Source organism: Ursus arctos, unplaced genomic scaffold, assembly GCF_023065955.2.
Source record: "Ursus arctos isolate Adak ecotype North America unplaced genomic scaffold, UrsArc2.0 scaffold_1, whole genome shotgun sequence".
Classification (NCBI taxonomy): domain Eukaryota; kingdom Metazoa; phylum Chordata; class Mammalia; order Carnivora; family Ursidae; genus Ursus; species Ursus arctos.
Genome location: NW_026622763.1, coordinates 57,614,601 through 57,629,803, shown reverse-complemented (window position 1 = coordinate 57,629,803; position 15,203 = coordinate 57,614,601). Strand labels below are relative to the sequence as shown.

Sequence of the window (15,203 nt, the reverse complement as noted above, 5' to 3'; positions counted from 1 at the left end):
ATAATTACCCCCTCTGTTTTTGAAGATCTAATACCATTTTCTTTTCTTTTTTTTCTCTCTCTCTCTCTCTCTTTTAAGATTTTATTTATTTATTTGAGAGAGAGAATGAACAGTGGGGAGGGACAGATGGAGAAGCAGACTCCCTGCTAAGCAGTGAGCCAGACGTAGGGCTCGATCCCAGGATCTTGGGATCATGACCTGAGCCAAAGGCAGATGCTTAACTGACTGAGACACCCAGGTGCCCCTGAAGATATAATACCATTTTTCATCATAATTTATATGTAGTCTTAAAATTGAACATGAAGGTAGATAATTTTATAGATGATTTATGATATCTCTTTGTTTTACATGTTTACTTTCAAGATTTATTTATTTGAGAGAGAGAGAGAGAGCAGGGGGAGGAGGGGGAAAGAATCTCAAGCAGACACTGTGCAGAGCACAGAGCCCAACATGGGTCTTGTTCTCACAACCCTGAGACCACTACCTGAGCTGAAACCAAGAGTCAAACCCTTAACCATCTAAGCTACCCAGGTGTCCCTGTCATAACTATTTTAAAGTGAAAGATCATGAATGCCATTTGTTAGATGCCAAAAGTCAAAATTGGTCTTTTTACTTTGGTATATAATGTTATTTAATATTTAAGATGATTTAATGAAGTTCACTTTAATTCAGTATTTTTTAGTATTAATAATTTAGTAAATCCTCTCTTAAAACAAGCTCATTATATACTACTTCTATATTGTACTCTGGGAAAAAGGATAAAATAGAATGCTATGAACAGTGTTCATGAGATTTTCATAACTTTGGGGGAAATATTGCCAGTTGGCCAGTCTTAAGAAATGCTCTATACTTTAGGAAAATGTATTGTTTTATATATTTTTTTGAGAAATGAAATCTTGAGTTTGTGGTACCATCTTTTCCCCAGGTAAGGGATTGTTTGATTTTTAAGGAGATTTGCTTTTAAGAATATCACTTTTCCAGCAATCACTTGATTAGAATAACTGATACTGTTAGTATTTATATATATGAAAGAAAGTTCTGTAGGAAATAATAAAGTACTGGCTGTAGTATGTTTAAATTAATATTCTAACACAATAATACACATTTGAGTCTTTGTAATTTTTAATGTTTTTGCTCTAATTTACAGTGTTATTTCTTATTAAATAGTCACTTAAGGTTTTCACAGCTTTTTCTGTAGTTTTAGAAAATATTTCTTTGGAATATTTAGCAATTATGGCATTATTTACCATTTTTTCATATTGAGAATCTTAGGATGAAAGGGATTAAACATAAGTGATGTTTTGGACCTTTATTTTCTAATACTGCTTTTAATTTTGGTGATGATTACTATTGGGGAGGACTGGACTTTTTTTTTTGGATTATGGTTTTTGTTCATTTGTTTTTTGATTATGGGGTTTTTTTTTGTTTGTTTTTTCTTTTTTGCTCACTTCAAAAAGGTGATACTTAGATATTTGGCATTTCATACAGTAAGATTCTTTACTACTACTGCAAACTTTTAATTTAATTTTTCTTCCTTCGTTTTATTTGAACATTATTTAACAAAATGGAATCAGTTATTGGTGTTTTGCTGGCTTCCTCTGCACTTCTCCTCACCCTCACCCTCACCCTCTTAAGTAGAGATGACATTATTGCAGTGGAAACTGAGATATTTCATCACAGTAGATAGTTCCTTAGGTTGTTAATTTTAAGTGGTTGTGATTTTCAGTCTGCTGATTGTTTAAACTTTTTTTTTTTTTCCACATACATTATTTAGCTTTGAGACACGTTCGTTGTTGATACAGTTCTGTATATCTACATGGCAGATCTATTTTCACTTCTAACAGCCATCAGTGAATTTTATAATATAGATTGTATAAAATATTTTCTAATGATAAAGAAAGTGAGTTTTATGCAGGTGTCTATAATTGTGATATTCCCTTGTTTATTGTTTGTTTTGCATAAGTAAAAATATAATAGTAATCTTAGCCAACTTTTTTCTCTATGAATTATATTTCCTAAGAGATAGTATATTCTTAAATATATTTTATGTCATAAAAGAAAGTAAGTCTGTACTATTTACGTTTAAGTTGATTTTAGGAATAAAGGTTTTAAGAGAAATATTTGGATGCAAGTAAACTTTTGCTACATGTAACTGAATAATTGCAAATTTTCCCTTTGACTTATTAAACCTGAAATCTGTTACCAATGACTTTAATGTATTTAGGTACTACAAAATATATATTTCTACATTATATTCTTATTTATAATATTTAACATCTTTTTTTTTTTTTTTTTTTTTTTTTTGAGACCAGTGTGTGTAGAAAGTGGCAAATTCTCTTCACTGGGCAAGATAGGTCATGTATTAGAGAGAATGGCCCAAGTTAAATGTATAGGATGACAACTCATTAGAATCCTCTTAAGAGCTTAAAGAGACATCATAGATAGTTTAATGCAGGTGCCTTTGGCAGTTTGGAGAAATAAGCCTGGAGTGATTTCCTTTAGGTTGACTTCTTACAACGTCAGTGAATTTGTGGCAGAGCTAGGGGACAAACCTGGAGTGATTGGCTCCTAGTTCAATATCCTTTCAATTATAATGGTGTTTAACGTAAGACAGGAATTTGGAAATCGTTTGGCATATTCTAGTAAAACCTTTGTCTCTCTGTGCTATTACATCAAAGGGACAACATTTAGATTTAGAGTATTTTTAACAAAGGCTGTAGAAATAAGCCAGAAAACTTTAATCTACTACTTTTTGTGAAAGCATTGCACAACTCTCTCTGGAATACTGCAGAAATAAAAAGCTAATTTCCTTTATAGAAATGTATCTTATTTATCCTTCTATTCTCAGGACAAGAACGCATAGTTTCTACTAAATAATATTTCTAAAAATAAATTTAACTCCTATTAAATAATGAACGTTGAACAAATGAATAACACATCATTAAAAGTTAAATTATAATATAAGGGACATGATAGAGGGATTTTTCAAGAGATTATTTCAGTGTTTATTTATTTATTTTTAAATTTTTTATTATGTTAGTCACCATACAGTACATCCCTGGTTTTCGATGTAAAGTTCGGGGATTCATTAGTTGCGTATAACACCCAGTGTACCATGCAATACGTGCCCTCCCCACCACCCATCACCAGCCTATCCCATTCCCCCACCCCCCTCCCCTCTGAAGCCCTCAGTTTGTTTCTCAGAGTCCATAGTCTCTCATGCTTCATTCCCCCTTCTGATTACCACCCGTTTATTTATCCTTTCTTCCCCTACCGATCTTCCTAGTTCTTATGTTCCATAGATGAGAGAAACCATATGATAATTGTCTTTCTCTGCTTGACTTATTTCACTTAGCATTATCTCCTCCAGTGCCGTCCATGTTGTAGCAAATGTTGAGAAATCATTCTTTTTGATAGCTGAGTAATATTCCATTGTATATATGGACCACAACTTCTTAATCCAGTCATCTGTTGAAGGGCATCTCGGCTCCTTCCACGATTTAGCTATTGTGGGTAATGCTGCTATGAATATTGGGGTGCATATGGCCCTTCTCTTCACTACGTCTGTATCTTTGGGGTAAATACCCATTAGTGCAATGGCTGGCTCACAGGGTAGCTCAATTTTTAGCTTTTTAAGGGACCTCCACACTGTTTTCCAGAGTGTCTGTACCAACTTGCATTCCCACCAACAATGTAGGAGGGATCCCCTTTCTCCACATCCTCTCCAGCAATTGTTGTTTCTTGCCTTGTCCATTTTTGCCATTCTAACTGGTGTAAGGTGGTATCTTAGTGTGGTTTTGATTTGAATTTCCCTGATGGCTAATGATTTTGAACATTTTTTCACGTGTCTGTTAGCCATTTGTATGTATGTCATCGTTGGAAAAGTGTCTGTTCATATCTTCTGCCCATTTTATGATTTGTTTATTTGTTTCTTATGTATTGAGTTTGAGAAGTTCTTTGTAGATCTTGGATACCAGTCTTTTATCTGTAGCATCATTTGCAAATATCTTCTCCCATTCCGTGGGCTGCCTCTTAGTTTTTTTGACTGTTTCCTTGGCTGTGCAGAAGCTTTTTATCTTGATGAAGTCCCACAAGTTCATTTTATCTTTTGTTTCTCTTGCCTTTGGAGATGTGTCATGAAAAAGGTTGCTGTGGCCGATGTTATAGAGGTTGCTGCCTATGCTCTCCTCTAGGATTTTGATGGATTCCTGTCTCACATGGAGGTCTTTCATCCATTTGGAGTTTATCTTTGTGTATGGTGTGAGAGAGTGGTCAAGTTTCATTCTTTTGCATGTAGCTGTCCAGTTTTCCCAGCACCATTTATTGAATAGACTGTCTTTTTTTCCACTGGATGTTTTTTCCTGCTTTATCAAAGATTAGTTGCCCAAAGAGCCGAGGGTCCATTTCTGGGTTCTCTGTTCTGTTCGATTGGTCTATGTGTCTGTTTTTGTGCCAGTACCATGCTGTCTTTGTGATCACAGCTTTGTAGTACAGCTTGAAATCCGGCATTGTGATGCCCCCAGCTTTGTTTTTCCTTTTCAACAGTTCCTTGGTGATTCGGGGCCTTTTCTGGTTCCACACAAATTTAAGGACGATTTGTTCCAGTTCTTTGAAAAATGTCCCCGGTATTTTGATCGGGATAGCATTGAAAGTGTAGATTGCTCTGGGTAGCATGGACATTTTAACTATGTTAATTCTTCCGATCCATGCGCATGGAATATTTTTCCATTTCTTTGTGTCTTCTTCGATGTCTTTTAAGAGTGATTTATAGTTTCTAGAATATAGGTCCTTTACGTCTCTGGTTAAGTTAATTCCAAGGTAACGTATGGTTTTTGGTGCTATTGTAAATGGGATGAATTCCCTAATTTCTCTTTCTTCAGTCTCATTGTTCATGTATAGAAATGCAACTGATTTCTGAGCATTGATTTTGTATCCCGCCACATTACTGAATTGCTTTATAACTTCTAATAGTTTGGGAGTGAATTCTTTTGGGTTTTCCATATAGAGTATCATGTCTTCTGAGAAGGGAGACAGTTTGACTTCTTCTTTGCCATTTTGGATACCTTATATCCCTTTTTGTTGTCTGATTGCTGTTGCAAGGACTTCTAGTACTATGTTGACTAATAGTGGCGAGGGTGGGCATCCTTGTCGTGTTCCTGATCAAGGGAAAGGCTTCCAGCTTTTCCCCATTGAGAATGATATTTGCTGTAGGCTTTTCATATTTTTATGAGATTGAGGATGTACTCTCTATCCCTACACTCTGAAGGGTTTTAATCAGGAAAGGATGCTGTATTTTGTCAAATGCTTTTTCTGCATCTATTGAGAGGATCGTATGATTTTTGGCTTTTTTCTTGTTGATAAAATCTATGACACTGATAGATTTGCGAATGTTGAACCACCCTTGTATCCCAGGGATGAATCCCACTTGGTCATGATGGATAATCCTTTTAATGTACTGTTGGATTCTATTAGACAGGATCTTGTTGAGAACTTTGGTGTCCATATTCATTAGGGTAATCGGTCTGTAATTCTCCTTTTTGATGGGGTCTTTGCCTGGTTTGGGGATCAAGGTAATATTGACCTCATAGAATGAGTTTGGTAGCTTTCCTTCTATTTCTATTTTTTGAAATAGCTTTAGTAGAATAGGTATTATTTCTTCTTTGAATGTTTGGTAGAATTCCCCAGGAAAACCATCAGGCCCTGGCGTTTTGTTTTTTGGAAGGTTTTTAATCACTGTTTCAATCTCCTCATAATTAATTGGTCTGTTTAAAAAATCAATTTCTTCCTGTTTCAGTCTTGGTAGTTTATAGGTTTCCAGGAAGGCCTCCATCCTTCCAGATTGCTTAATTTATTGGCATAAAGCTGTTGATAAAAGTTTCTAATAATCCTTCCAATTTTACTGGTGTTGGTTGTGACCTCTCCCTTTTCATTCATAATTTTATTAATTTGGGTCCTTTCTCTATTCTTTTGGATAAGTCTTGCAGTGGTCTGTCAATTTTATTAATTCTTTCAAAGAACCAGCTTCTAGTTCTGTTGATCTGCTCTACTGTGCTCCTGGTTTCTAATTCATTGATCTCTGCTCTAATCTTGATCAACTGCTGTCTTGTGCGTCGATTAGGCCTGTTCCTCTGTTGTTGGTCCAGCTTCTTGAGGTGAGAATATAAAAACTGCATTTTAGATTTTTCTATTCTTTTGAGTGAGGCTTGGATGGCTATGTCTTTTCCCCTTAGGACTTCCTTTGCATTGTCCCATAGGTTTTGGATCATTGTGTTTTCATTCTCGTTGGTCTCCATAAATTGTTTAAATTGATTTTTGATTTCCTGGTTTATCGAATCATTCTTGAGCAGGATGGTTCTTAATCTCCAAGTGTTTGAGTTTCTTCCAAATTTTTCCTTGTGGTTGAGTTCCAATTTCAAAACATTGTGGTCTGAGAATATGCAGGGAATAATTTGTCTTTTGGTATCGGTTGAGACCTGTTTTGTGGCCCAGAACATGGTCTGTTCTTGAGAATGTTCCATGAGCATTAGAATAGAATGAGTATTCTTTGGTTCTGGGGTGTAGTATTCTATATATATCTATGAGGTCCAACTCATCAAGTATGGCATTCAACGCTCTTGTTTCTTTGTTGATTTTCTGCTTAGGTGATCTGTCTATTTCTGATAGTGGAGTGTTGAGGTCCCCTACTATTAACGTATTTTTATCTATATGTCTCTTTATTCTGGTTAAGAGTTGACTTGTGTATCTTGCTGCTCCCCTGTTGGAGGCATATATATTTATAATTGTCATATCCACTTGTTGGATACATCCTTTAAGAATAATATAGTGCCCTTCTGTATCTCTAACTTCAGTCTTTAGTTTAAAATCCAATCTGTCTGATATGAGAATTGCTACCGCAGCTTTCTTTTGAGGTCCATTGGCATGAAAGATGGTATTCCATCCCTTTACTTTCAGTCTGGATGTATTTTTAGGTTCAAAATGAGTCTCTTGTAGACAGCAAATGGATGGGTCATGTCTTTTTATCCAATCTGCAACCTTGTGGCGTTATGGGAGCATTTAGGCCATTTACATTGAGACTGATTATTGAGAGATATGATTTTAATGATGCCATGTTGCCTCTAAAGTCTTTGTTTCTATACATTGTGACTTTCTGTTCTGTATCACTCTTGGGGCCTTTTTACTTTTATAGAACCCCCCTTAATATCTCCTGTAGGGCTGGTTTCGTTGTTACGAAATTGGTCAGTGACTGGTGATTCTGGAAGGTCTTTATCTCTCCATCAGTTCTGAATGACAGCCTTGCTGAATAAAGCATCCTTGGCTGCATGTTTTTCTCTGAAAGACCTTTAAAACTGCCCCCCCCCCAACCCTTTCTCTCATTCCAGGTCTGTGTAGACAGGTCTGACGTAATTCTGATACCTTTGCCTTGGTACGTGAGAAATTTCTTTGCCCTGGCTGCTTTCAATACTGTATCCTTGGATCTAATATTTGTGAATTGCACTATGACATGATGTGGTGTAGGTTTCTCGTGGTTGAGCTTGGGAAGGGTCCTCTCTGCCTCTTAGACACGAATGCTTGTTTCCTTTGCTAGATTAGGGAAGTTTTTAGCTACAATTTGTTCAAATATCTCTTCTACCTTTATTTTTCTCCACCCCCTCGGGGATGCCAATGATTCTGACATTGGAACGTTTCATTGAATCAGTAATCTCCCGTAACCTGCATTCTTAAGCATGGATTTTTTTGAGCCACGTTTCTATTTTGCCTTCCTCTTCTACTAACCCATCCTCTAATTCGCCGATACGTTCTTCTGCCTCATTTACCCTGGCCGTCAGAGCATCTAGTTTTGACTGCATTTGATTTATAGAATTTTTAATTTCTGCCAGATTTGCTGTCATTTCTGCCCTTAGAGATTCTATATTCTCATTAACATTTTCGTTAATACTTTTTTCAAGTCTACACATCATCTTGACCATTGTTACTCTGAACTCCATTTCTGATAATTTGGTTATATCCATATCCATTAGTTCTGTCGCAGAGGCCACAGAATCATTGTCTTTTCTTTGCTGGGGTGGATTTCTCCTTCTCGTCATTCTGATGAGGAGAGGTTGCGGGGTTGTCCAGAGCCCAAATTATTGACCAGGACCCAGGCAGTGTGCACTTGTTTTATAGGGACCTTAGGGATCTTGATTTTTCAGCCTGCCTTCTGGGGGAGGGGCTGCCACACCAGTACTCAGGCAACCCTGTTTGGGTAGAGTCTCCGTGTCTCCTGCGAGGCGGGATGGGGTTGGGCACACTGTGAGCTGGTATTTCCAGGCTTATGTTCTCTGGCGGCTTTCCCTGGTGGTTTGCTGTGCCTCTTCTGAGAGTCAGAGCAGCAGTAGCCGAATCTCAGACTCTGTTTCATAATAGAGGGATCACAGACTGTTCTCCACTGATGTTCTGGCTACTTTGTTTCTGTTGGTGCTGCTAAACCCTGCAGCATCCCGGGATGTGTGCCCCACAGCCACGTCCCAGCCCTCACTTCCAGGGCCAGCACATCTCTGTCCTTTGTGTTTCTAACACCTCTAGCCACCCACGTGCTCTCCGGAGCTCTGTTTCAGTGTGGTTCGCGCACTCTAGAGCTCCGGTTTTCAGTCTGGTCTCGCGCGTTCTCCGGCTCACGGTCTCAGTCTGCTCTCTCGCGGGTGCCGGTCCGTGAGTCTGCCCGCTCCCCTGTGCAGGTGGCTACCTCTTCCTGGTGCCCGAATGCGGCGGCTCCCTCTCCCTTCCGTTTATCTTCCGATATCTGTGCGCGCGTTCTCGGCTCCCCGCTTCGTACCTCAAGACTCATCGCTGGAGATGTTCATTTGTAGACATCCAGATGGATCTTCCTGCCTCTCAGGCTGATTTTGTGGATGTTCAGGATGGTCTGGTACCTATCCAGCTCGACTCAGGGGACCAGCTGAAAAAGGGGACCCCTACTCCTCCGCCATCTTAACTCCTATTTCAGTGTTTAAATAGACTATTGTGCCATATAAGGCACAGTAGAAGAGCAGAGAGACCATTCATTATATTTTACATTCATTATGTTTTCTATTTAGTTGTCTTTCCAGGAGAGAGTGTTCTGGAAATATCTTTTCCGATGTGAATTGGTGCTCAATTTAGCAAAGTAGTTTATTTCCTCATATCGTAAATACATGTTTCTGTTTCATTGTTAGTATTTATCTAGTTAATAGATTGCTAGGCACTTTGGAGAAAGGAAAAGGCCCTCCCTAGGAGCTGACTGTGTGAAAGTATCTGCCTAGATCCCAGAAGGACTTGCTGGCAGATGAGATCATTCCTGTGGCCTGACTCCACTTAGAGTTACAGTTCAACATCATGCCTGTCTCTAGGAACTAGTCTAAATAAGCTACATTGGAAAAAGAGGATAAAGCTGTCTGTGATCAGTTTTTCAATAAAAGGATAACATTTTTCTGTGTTTTTATTCTAAGATATTTATTTAAAAAAATGTTAAGATGTTTATTTTAAATTAGCTCTTACTGTTACCTAAACAGGAAAACAGTGAAATTGAGATATGCCAAACTCATACAAGAGAGATTACATTAATTGCCATTTAGGCATAATATAGTTTGCTGTTACTAAACTAACCAAAAATGTAATTTGATGTTCTATATCTTTTCTTTTAATTTTTAAATGGGGGAAAAAGGCATATAACCTCCCTCAGCTTTTCTGTTACTACCATCTCTAGAATTTCCTTTGTTTTCCCTGTCATCTCCTTGCATGCTGCCTTGGAGAAGTTACTTTCTTCACTTGGCACTTGAGATCTCATCGTGTTCCTGCTGTTAGTCGTTCCCTTCTCTTGATTCTTCCTTGATTCTGTTTTCAGTTTTTTAATATAGTATTTGGTACATATTTTTAAAAAACTTATATATAAATACAAAACTTAATACTAAAACACTTGGATACCCACGACCCAACCTAAGAACCCAAATATCAATACCTCAAAATAAAGGTATTTATTTGTATTTATCCATCCTTTGTTCATTTTCTCATTCTGTGTGTGTGTGTGTGTGTGTGTGCGCGCGCGTATTAAAAACTTAAATGTGAAAGAAAATCTTCAAATGAGTGTTTATCTTTTGTTATTTTACATTTGTATCTGTAGAGTTGCTATTTAAAGATAATATTTATTACTTAATATTGTATTAGTTCCACTTGGTTCTGAGCTTTTTAAAAATGGTATGATTTTAATGTTCACTGACCAGCTTTTTCTCACTCATTGTATGTCTAAGGTTCTTGTGTATTCTTGCAGTAAATGTAGTTGATTCATTCTAATTGCTGAATGTTATTCTGCTGTGTGAATAAAAACAGTCCACTTATTCTCCTGTTCGTTGATATTTGGGTTGTTTTCATTCTTTTGCCATTATAAATGATATGCTACAAACATTTTTGTACATGTCTCCTGATAAAACATGTATGAGGTTTTCTCTGTTTGCAGATTATCCAGGCATAGGTTATATAAATGTTCAGATTTTTAAGATAATGCCAAACTGCTTTCCAAAAAAGCATTCTAATTTATATATCCACTTGTAGTGTATAAAATTTTCACTGCTCCACAGCCTTGCTTGATACTGGCTAATACTTGATATTTGCAAGTCATATGGTCTTTTCTTTTCTCAGATTGTCCTTGGGTATCAATGTTAGTCTCATAAAATGAGTTGGGAGTGTTCCCTGCTCAGCAGAGAGCCTGCTTCTCTCTCTCTGCTGCTGCCCCTGCTTGTACTGTCTTTCTCTCTCTCTGTCAGATAAATAAATAAAATCTTAAATATATCTATATATATCTATCTATGTATGTGTAGATAGATATATATCTATCTAAAAAAAGATTGAAATGATCTGTTCTTTGATTTTTAAAACTTACAAACTGGCTGGACATTTTCTTTCTGAAAAGATACTTTTAAAAGAGAGTATATATATATAAAGAGAATATATATGTATATATGTATGTATGTATTTTAGGTTTTTAGTATTTTTGTTATAAAGAATTATGAACACTAAAGAAGTAAACAAAATATTACAGTTAACTCCAAGCATTCCTAAACCCAGTTCCAGCATCTGTCAAACCATGGTCCATCCTGCCCCATTCTTACCCTTAAGAATGGGGATATTATAGGAAGGAAATTGAAGACATTTGAATTTATTTGTAAATATTTTCTATGTGTCTTTAAAACATTAAGATTCTTTTAAAAAATATAACCCAATACCATTATTATACCTTAAAAGAAACAATTCCTTAAAACCAAGTAGCTATATTTAATAAATATAATAAAAGGATTGAGCTATATACAAAATACATAAATAATATTTTAAAATTTATTTATAAATTTATATATAAATTATGCATATACAGATTGATTGATTTGAATCAGGATCCAAATAGTGTTGACGTATTGTGATTGGTTGAGATCCCTTTCCAAGTAGATAGGGTCTTAAAATCTTATTAACGATTTCTGATTTGATTAATTAATTTCTAACTTAATTTCATTGTGGTGACAGAATATTATCAATTAGTTCCTTTGAAATATACCAAGGCTTTCTTTATTGCCTGATACATGGTCAAGTTTTTGAATATTTAATGCTTACTTGAAAAGGATATGTAATTCTCTTACTATTGGTTGTGGGATTCTATATTAATTCATTAAATAAAGCTCCTTAATATTAATTTTTCTTTTTCCTTTCTTATGTATTTTTTTCTTGAAGAGACCAGGTTGTTGTTTGTCTTATAGTTTTTCATTGCAGCAAGCATCTGTGTGGTGTAGTTTAACATATTCTTCTTCCTTTTTGAATCTCTGTATTTTTATAAATTGATAGTTGGATTTAGACAATTGATAAGCTTCATGTTTGATTATGTTTTCCATGGTTATTCATTAGTGGTAATGTGTTCCTTGATCATGAAACTCGTAATGATTATTGTTTTTGTGATGCTAGTGGCCCTTTATGTTTAGTGCCTGGATTTAGTAAAGATTTAAAATGATAATGTTCTAGTTCTATTCTTTCTTCGTTCACTAACTGGAACACATCAATCATGAGAAACTTACCTTCACTGATTGTTTACTCAGTGGTACAGTTTGTATATGAAAGGTCAGATAAATGCCTATTTCCCTGTATTTGCTAGCTTTCAACAAAGTAAATTTATTCCCCAGTGTAGTCCAGTGATGATCATTTCTTTTGTATCACTATGAGCTCATTGAATTAAACATATTTAATGTTTCAAAATATGGCATTTATTATTTTATTGATATGCAAATTGTTCAGTCTTTGGCCATTGGAAGCCTTTTCAAGCCTTTTGGCACAACCCAAGTAGTCTTTGATACATCTGTTGATACCTGGATGAGAAGATGGTCTAAGCTCATCATGAATGTTTCTAGCCCCCAAGACCAGGAATTGGCCATTTCCCCAGGGAGCCCTGATTCCCTTTAAAGGGAAATGGTATTTGGAGGTAGCAGTCCAGATGCTAGAGGTGTGCATTTCTACAGAACCGGTCATCCTTTCTAAACTTGTCAGTGGTCAGAACTAGATTTGTGTATGAGAATAGTGTGTGTGTTTTTATTTAAGATGAAATACATCATGAGTTTAAACTGATACTTCCAACTCAAATTGAAGAGCATAAGCATAACTTTTTCCCTGTTAACATCTTCCTTCTCAGGAATTCCATTTTCTCAAGGACCTCAGGAGTGGCAGAATTAGAATGTCTTATATTAATCATTTGCTTTCTTCCTCATCAAATGACCTCAGAATAGCAATATTAAAATAATCACTAATGCATGATTACTGAAAATGGAAAGAGTCTAGTGATTCACTTCACTTCGTTGGCATAAGTGTTTTATTTTTTCTGACGTCAATATTGATAAATGATTTCTTATAGGAATTTGTCCATTTCTTCTAAATTTGCAGTTATTGACACAAAATTGTTCTGTGTCTGTATTATTTTTTTAGCCACTGCTGTCAATGTAGCTGTGTTCTTTTCACTCTTACTATTATTTTTTGTGCTTTTCTTCTTTATCATCTCAGAAATTTATCAATTTTATTTTAGTTTTTTTGAAGAACAGCTTTTGGCTTTATTAATTTCTTATTTTTTCACCTTCTTCCTTCTGTTTCCTTTGGATTTATTCCTTTGTTCTCCCACTACTCCCTGACCCAAATTTCTTAAGTAGGTCACTTAATTCATTATTCATTACCCTTTCTTTTCTAGTATAAATGTTTATGGCTTTTAGTTACTTAATATATTATTATCAATAGCTGTTTATGGCTTTTAGTTACTTAATATATTATTATCAATAGCTGTTTGTTATAAACTTTAATTATTATGATGGGATCCATTTTTCCTTGATAGTTTTATGAACTTTTTTTTTTAAAGATTTTATTTATTTATTAGAGAGAGAGAGCAAGCACAAGCAGAAGGGGGGCAGAGGGAGAGGGAGAAGCAGACTGCCCTCTGAGAAGGGAACCTGATGTGGGGCTTGATCCCAGGAACCCGGGATCATGACCTGAGCCAAAGGCAGAGGCTTAACCAACCGAGGCACCCAGGCGCCCCGATACCTTGTTTTTCTTATCTTACTAAGATGATTTATCCCTCCTCCCTTTAGTAAAGTAGTTTGCAGTTTTGGTAATTTCCTCTCATTTAATGTTTATATTATAACTTCATATATGGTATGGATGTACCCAGTTTTGCATATTAGGTATGTTTCTGAATTTTTCTTTTCCTTCTTTCTTTCTCTAGTAGTTTGCCCACAAGTCCTTCTTACGTTGTTTTTGTTATCTTTTTTTAAATTTTTTAAAAAGTGAGCTTTATTGAACAGTAGTGTACATGCAGTACAGTTCACCCCTTTTAGCCTACAGTTTTATGAGATTCGACCAATTCATATAGTTGTAAATCCTTCACCACAGTCAAGATACCGAAGAATTCCATCATCCCCAAAAACTTTGCTCATGCCACTTTGTAGACTCCCCTTCCACCATTCCCTCTATGGTGCTGTCTTTTCTTTGTTTTCAGAGTCCGTGATTTTTCTGTGACCTTGGCTCTCTGAGAAAGTTCCACAAAAGTTATTAATTTTATAGATTATCTGGCTTTTGTTATTGTTAGGGTGTGAATGGTGCTCTTTCCAGCCAGACATATTAAACATGTTGTTTTACTAGCACATTTTGGGGGGGGATTAAAATTTTCATGTATCATTTTTGCATTAACACTACCATTTGATTATCTTTCTCTCACACATATATTTTCTTTTATATTCCTGTATATCCTCTTGAAATTTTATTTAGTGAATGGTGATCTCTTAGGTCATTCTATAATTTGTACTTAAAATATTTTAAAGTTCAGCTTTAAAAGTTTATCACCTTAATATGTAAATTTCAAGTTTATGAATTCTTTGAACTTCTCCCTGCTTTTTAGTTTTGATTTTCAAATTAAATATTAGTATATGTTATCCTGAGTTTTACTCTAGTATTATAGGACATGTTTTGTTAATATATAATCAAAAAATGTTATAGAAACTTTAAAGGGTATAGTTTTTTGATTGCTAGATTTATTATTATTTGTGCTTATCACCTTATTGAATTAGCTAATTTTAAGGCTGTATGAAAATTTTTTTGCTGATTATATTGTATCAAAGGAATTGATTTTTATTACCAAGAAGCTATTAATATTGATAAAATTTTGAAAATATTTCATCTCAGCTGTGTCTCATGTTTTAAAATGTGGTATTATATATGGTTTATAATAGCTTATTCTTAGCAGGTATCCACAACTTTTGAATTGATTTTAAATGCTTCTGTTAATGTATTTTAATCTTGTATTAATTCAATACATGATAATATATCATCATTTTAGAAACAGTATTGCATATTTTAACCTGATTTACCTCCTTATTGCTTTCATGGCCATTAACATTGGCTTACTAAATGGTCTTTTCTTTTTACTTTTATAGGTTATTTTAGTGTCTGCCAATAAATTGACTCGTTACATAGAACCATGCCAGTTAACAGAAGATTTTGGTGGGAGTCTCACCTACGATCACATGGACTGGTTAAATAAGAGACTGGTTGGTATATTACAGTGAGATAAAATGTTATTACATACAAATAAGACATATTTTGATAACTTTATCATTTTAAGTAACTAACATGTAGATTGTTCTTTGTTACAAAAATAAAATGTAGTGCATACCACATGA

At 35.3% G+C, this 15,203-nt stretch overlaps 1 protein-coding gene across 17 annotated transcripts in view; it reads left to right on the top strand.

Annotated features, from left to right (window-relative positions):
• Nucleotides 1-15,203, top strand: part of SESTD1 (SEC14 and spectrin domain containing 1) — a 156,962-nt gene that overhangs the window by 79,633 nt on the left and 62,126 nt on the right. For all 17 annotated transcript variants that reach the window (XM_057316498.1, XM_057316455.1, XM_057316504.1 and 14 more), the window contains one exon: nucleotides 14,958-15,071. In XM_057316498.1, coding sequence (XP_057172481.1) covers nucleotides 14,958-15,071 — 114 coding nt within the window. The remainder of the gene's footprint in view (nucleotides 1-14,957; nucleotides 15,072-15,203) is intronic.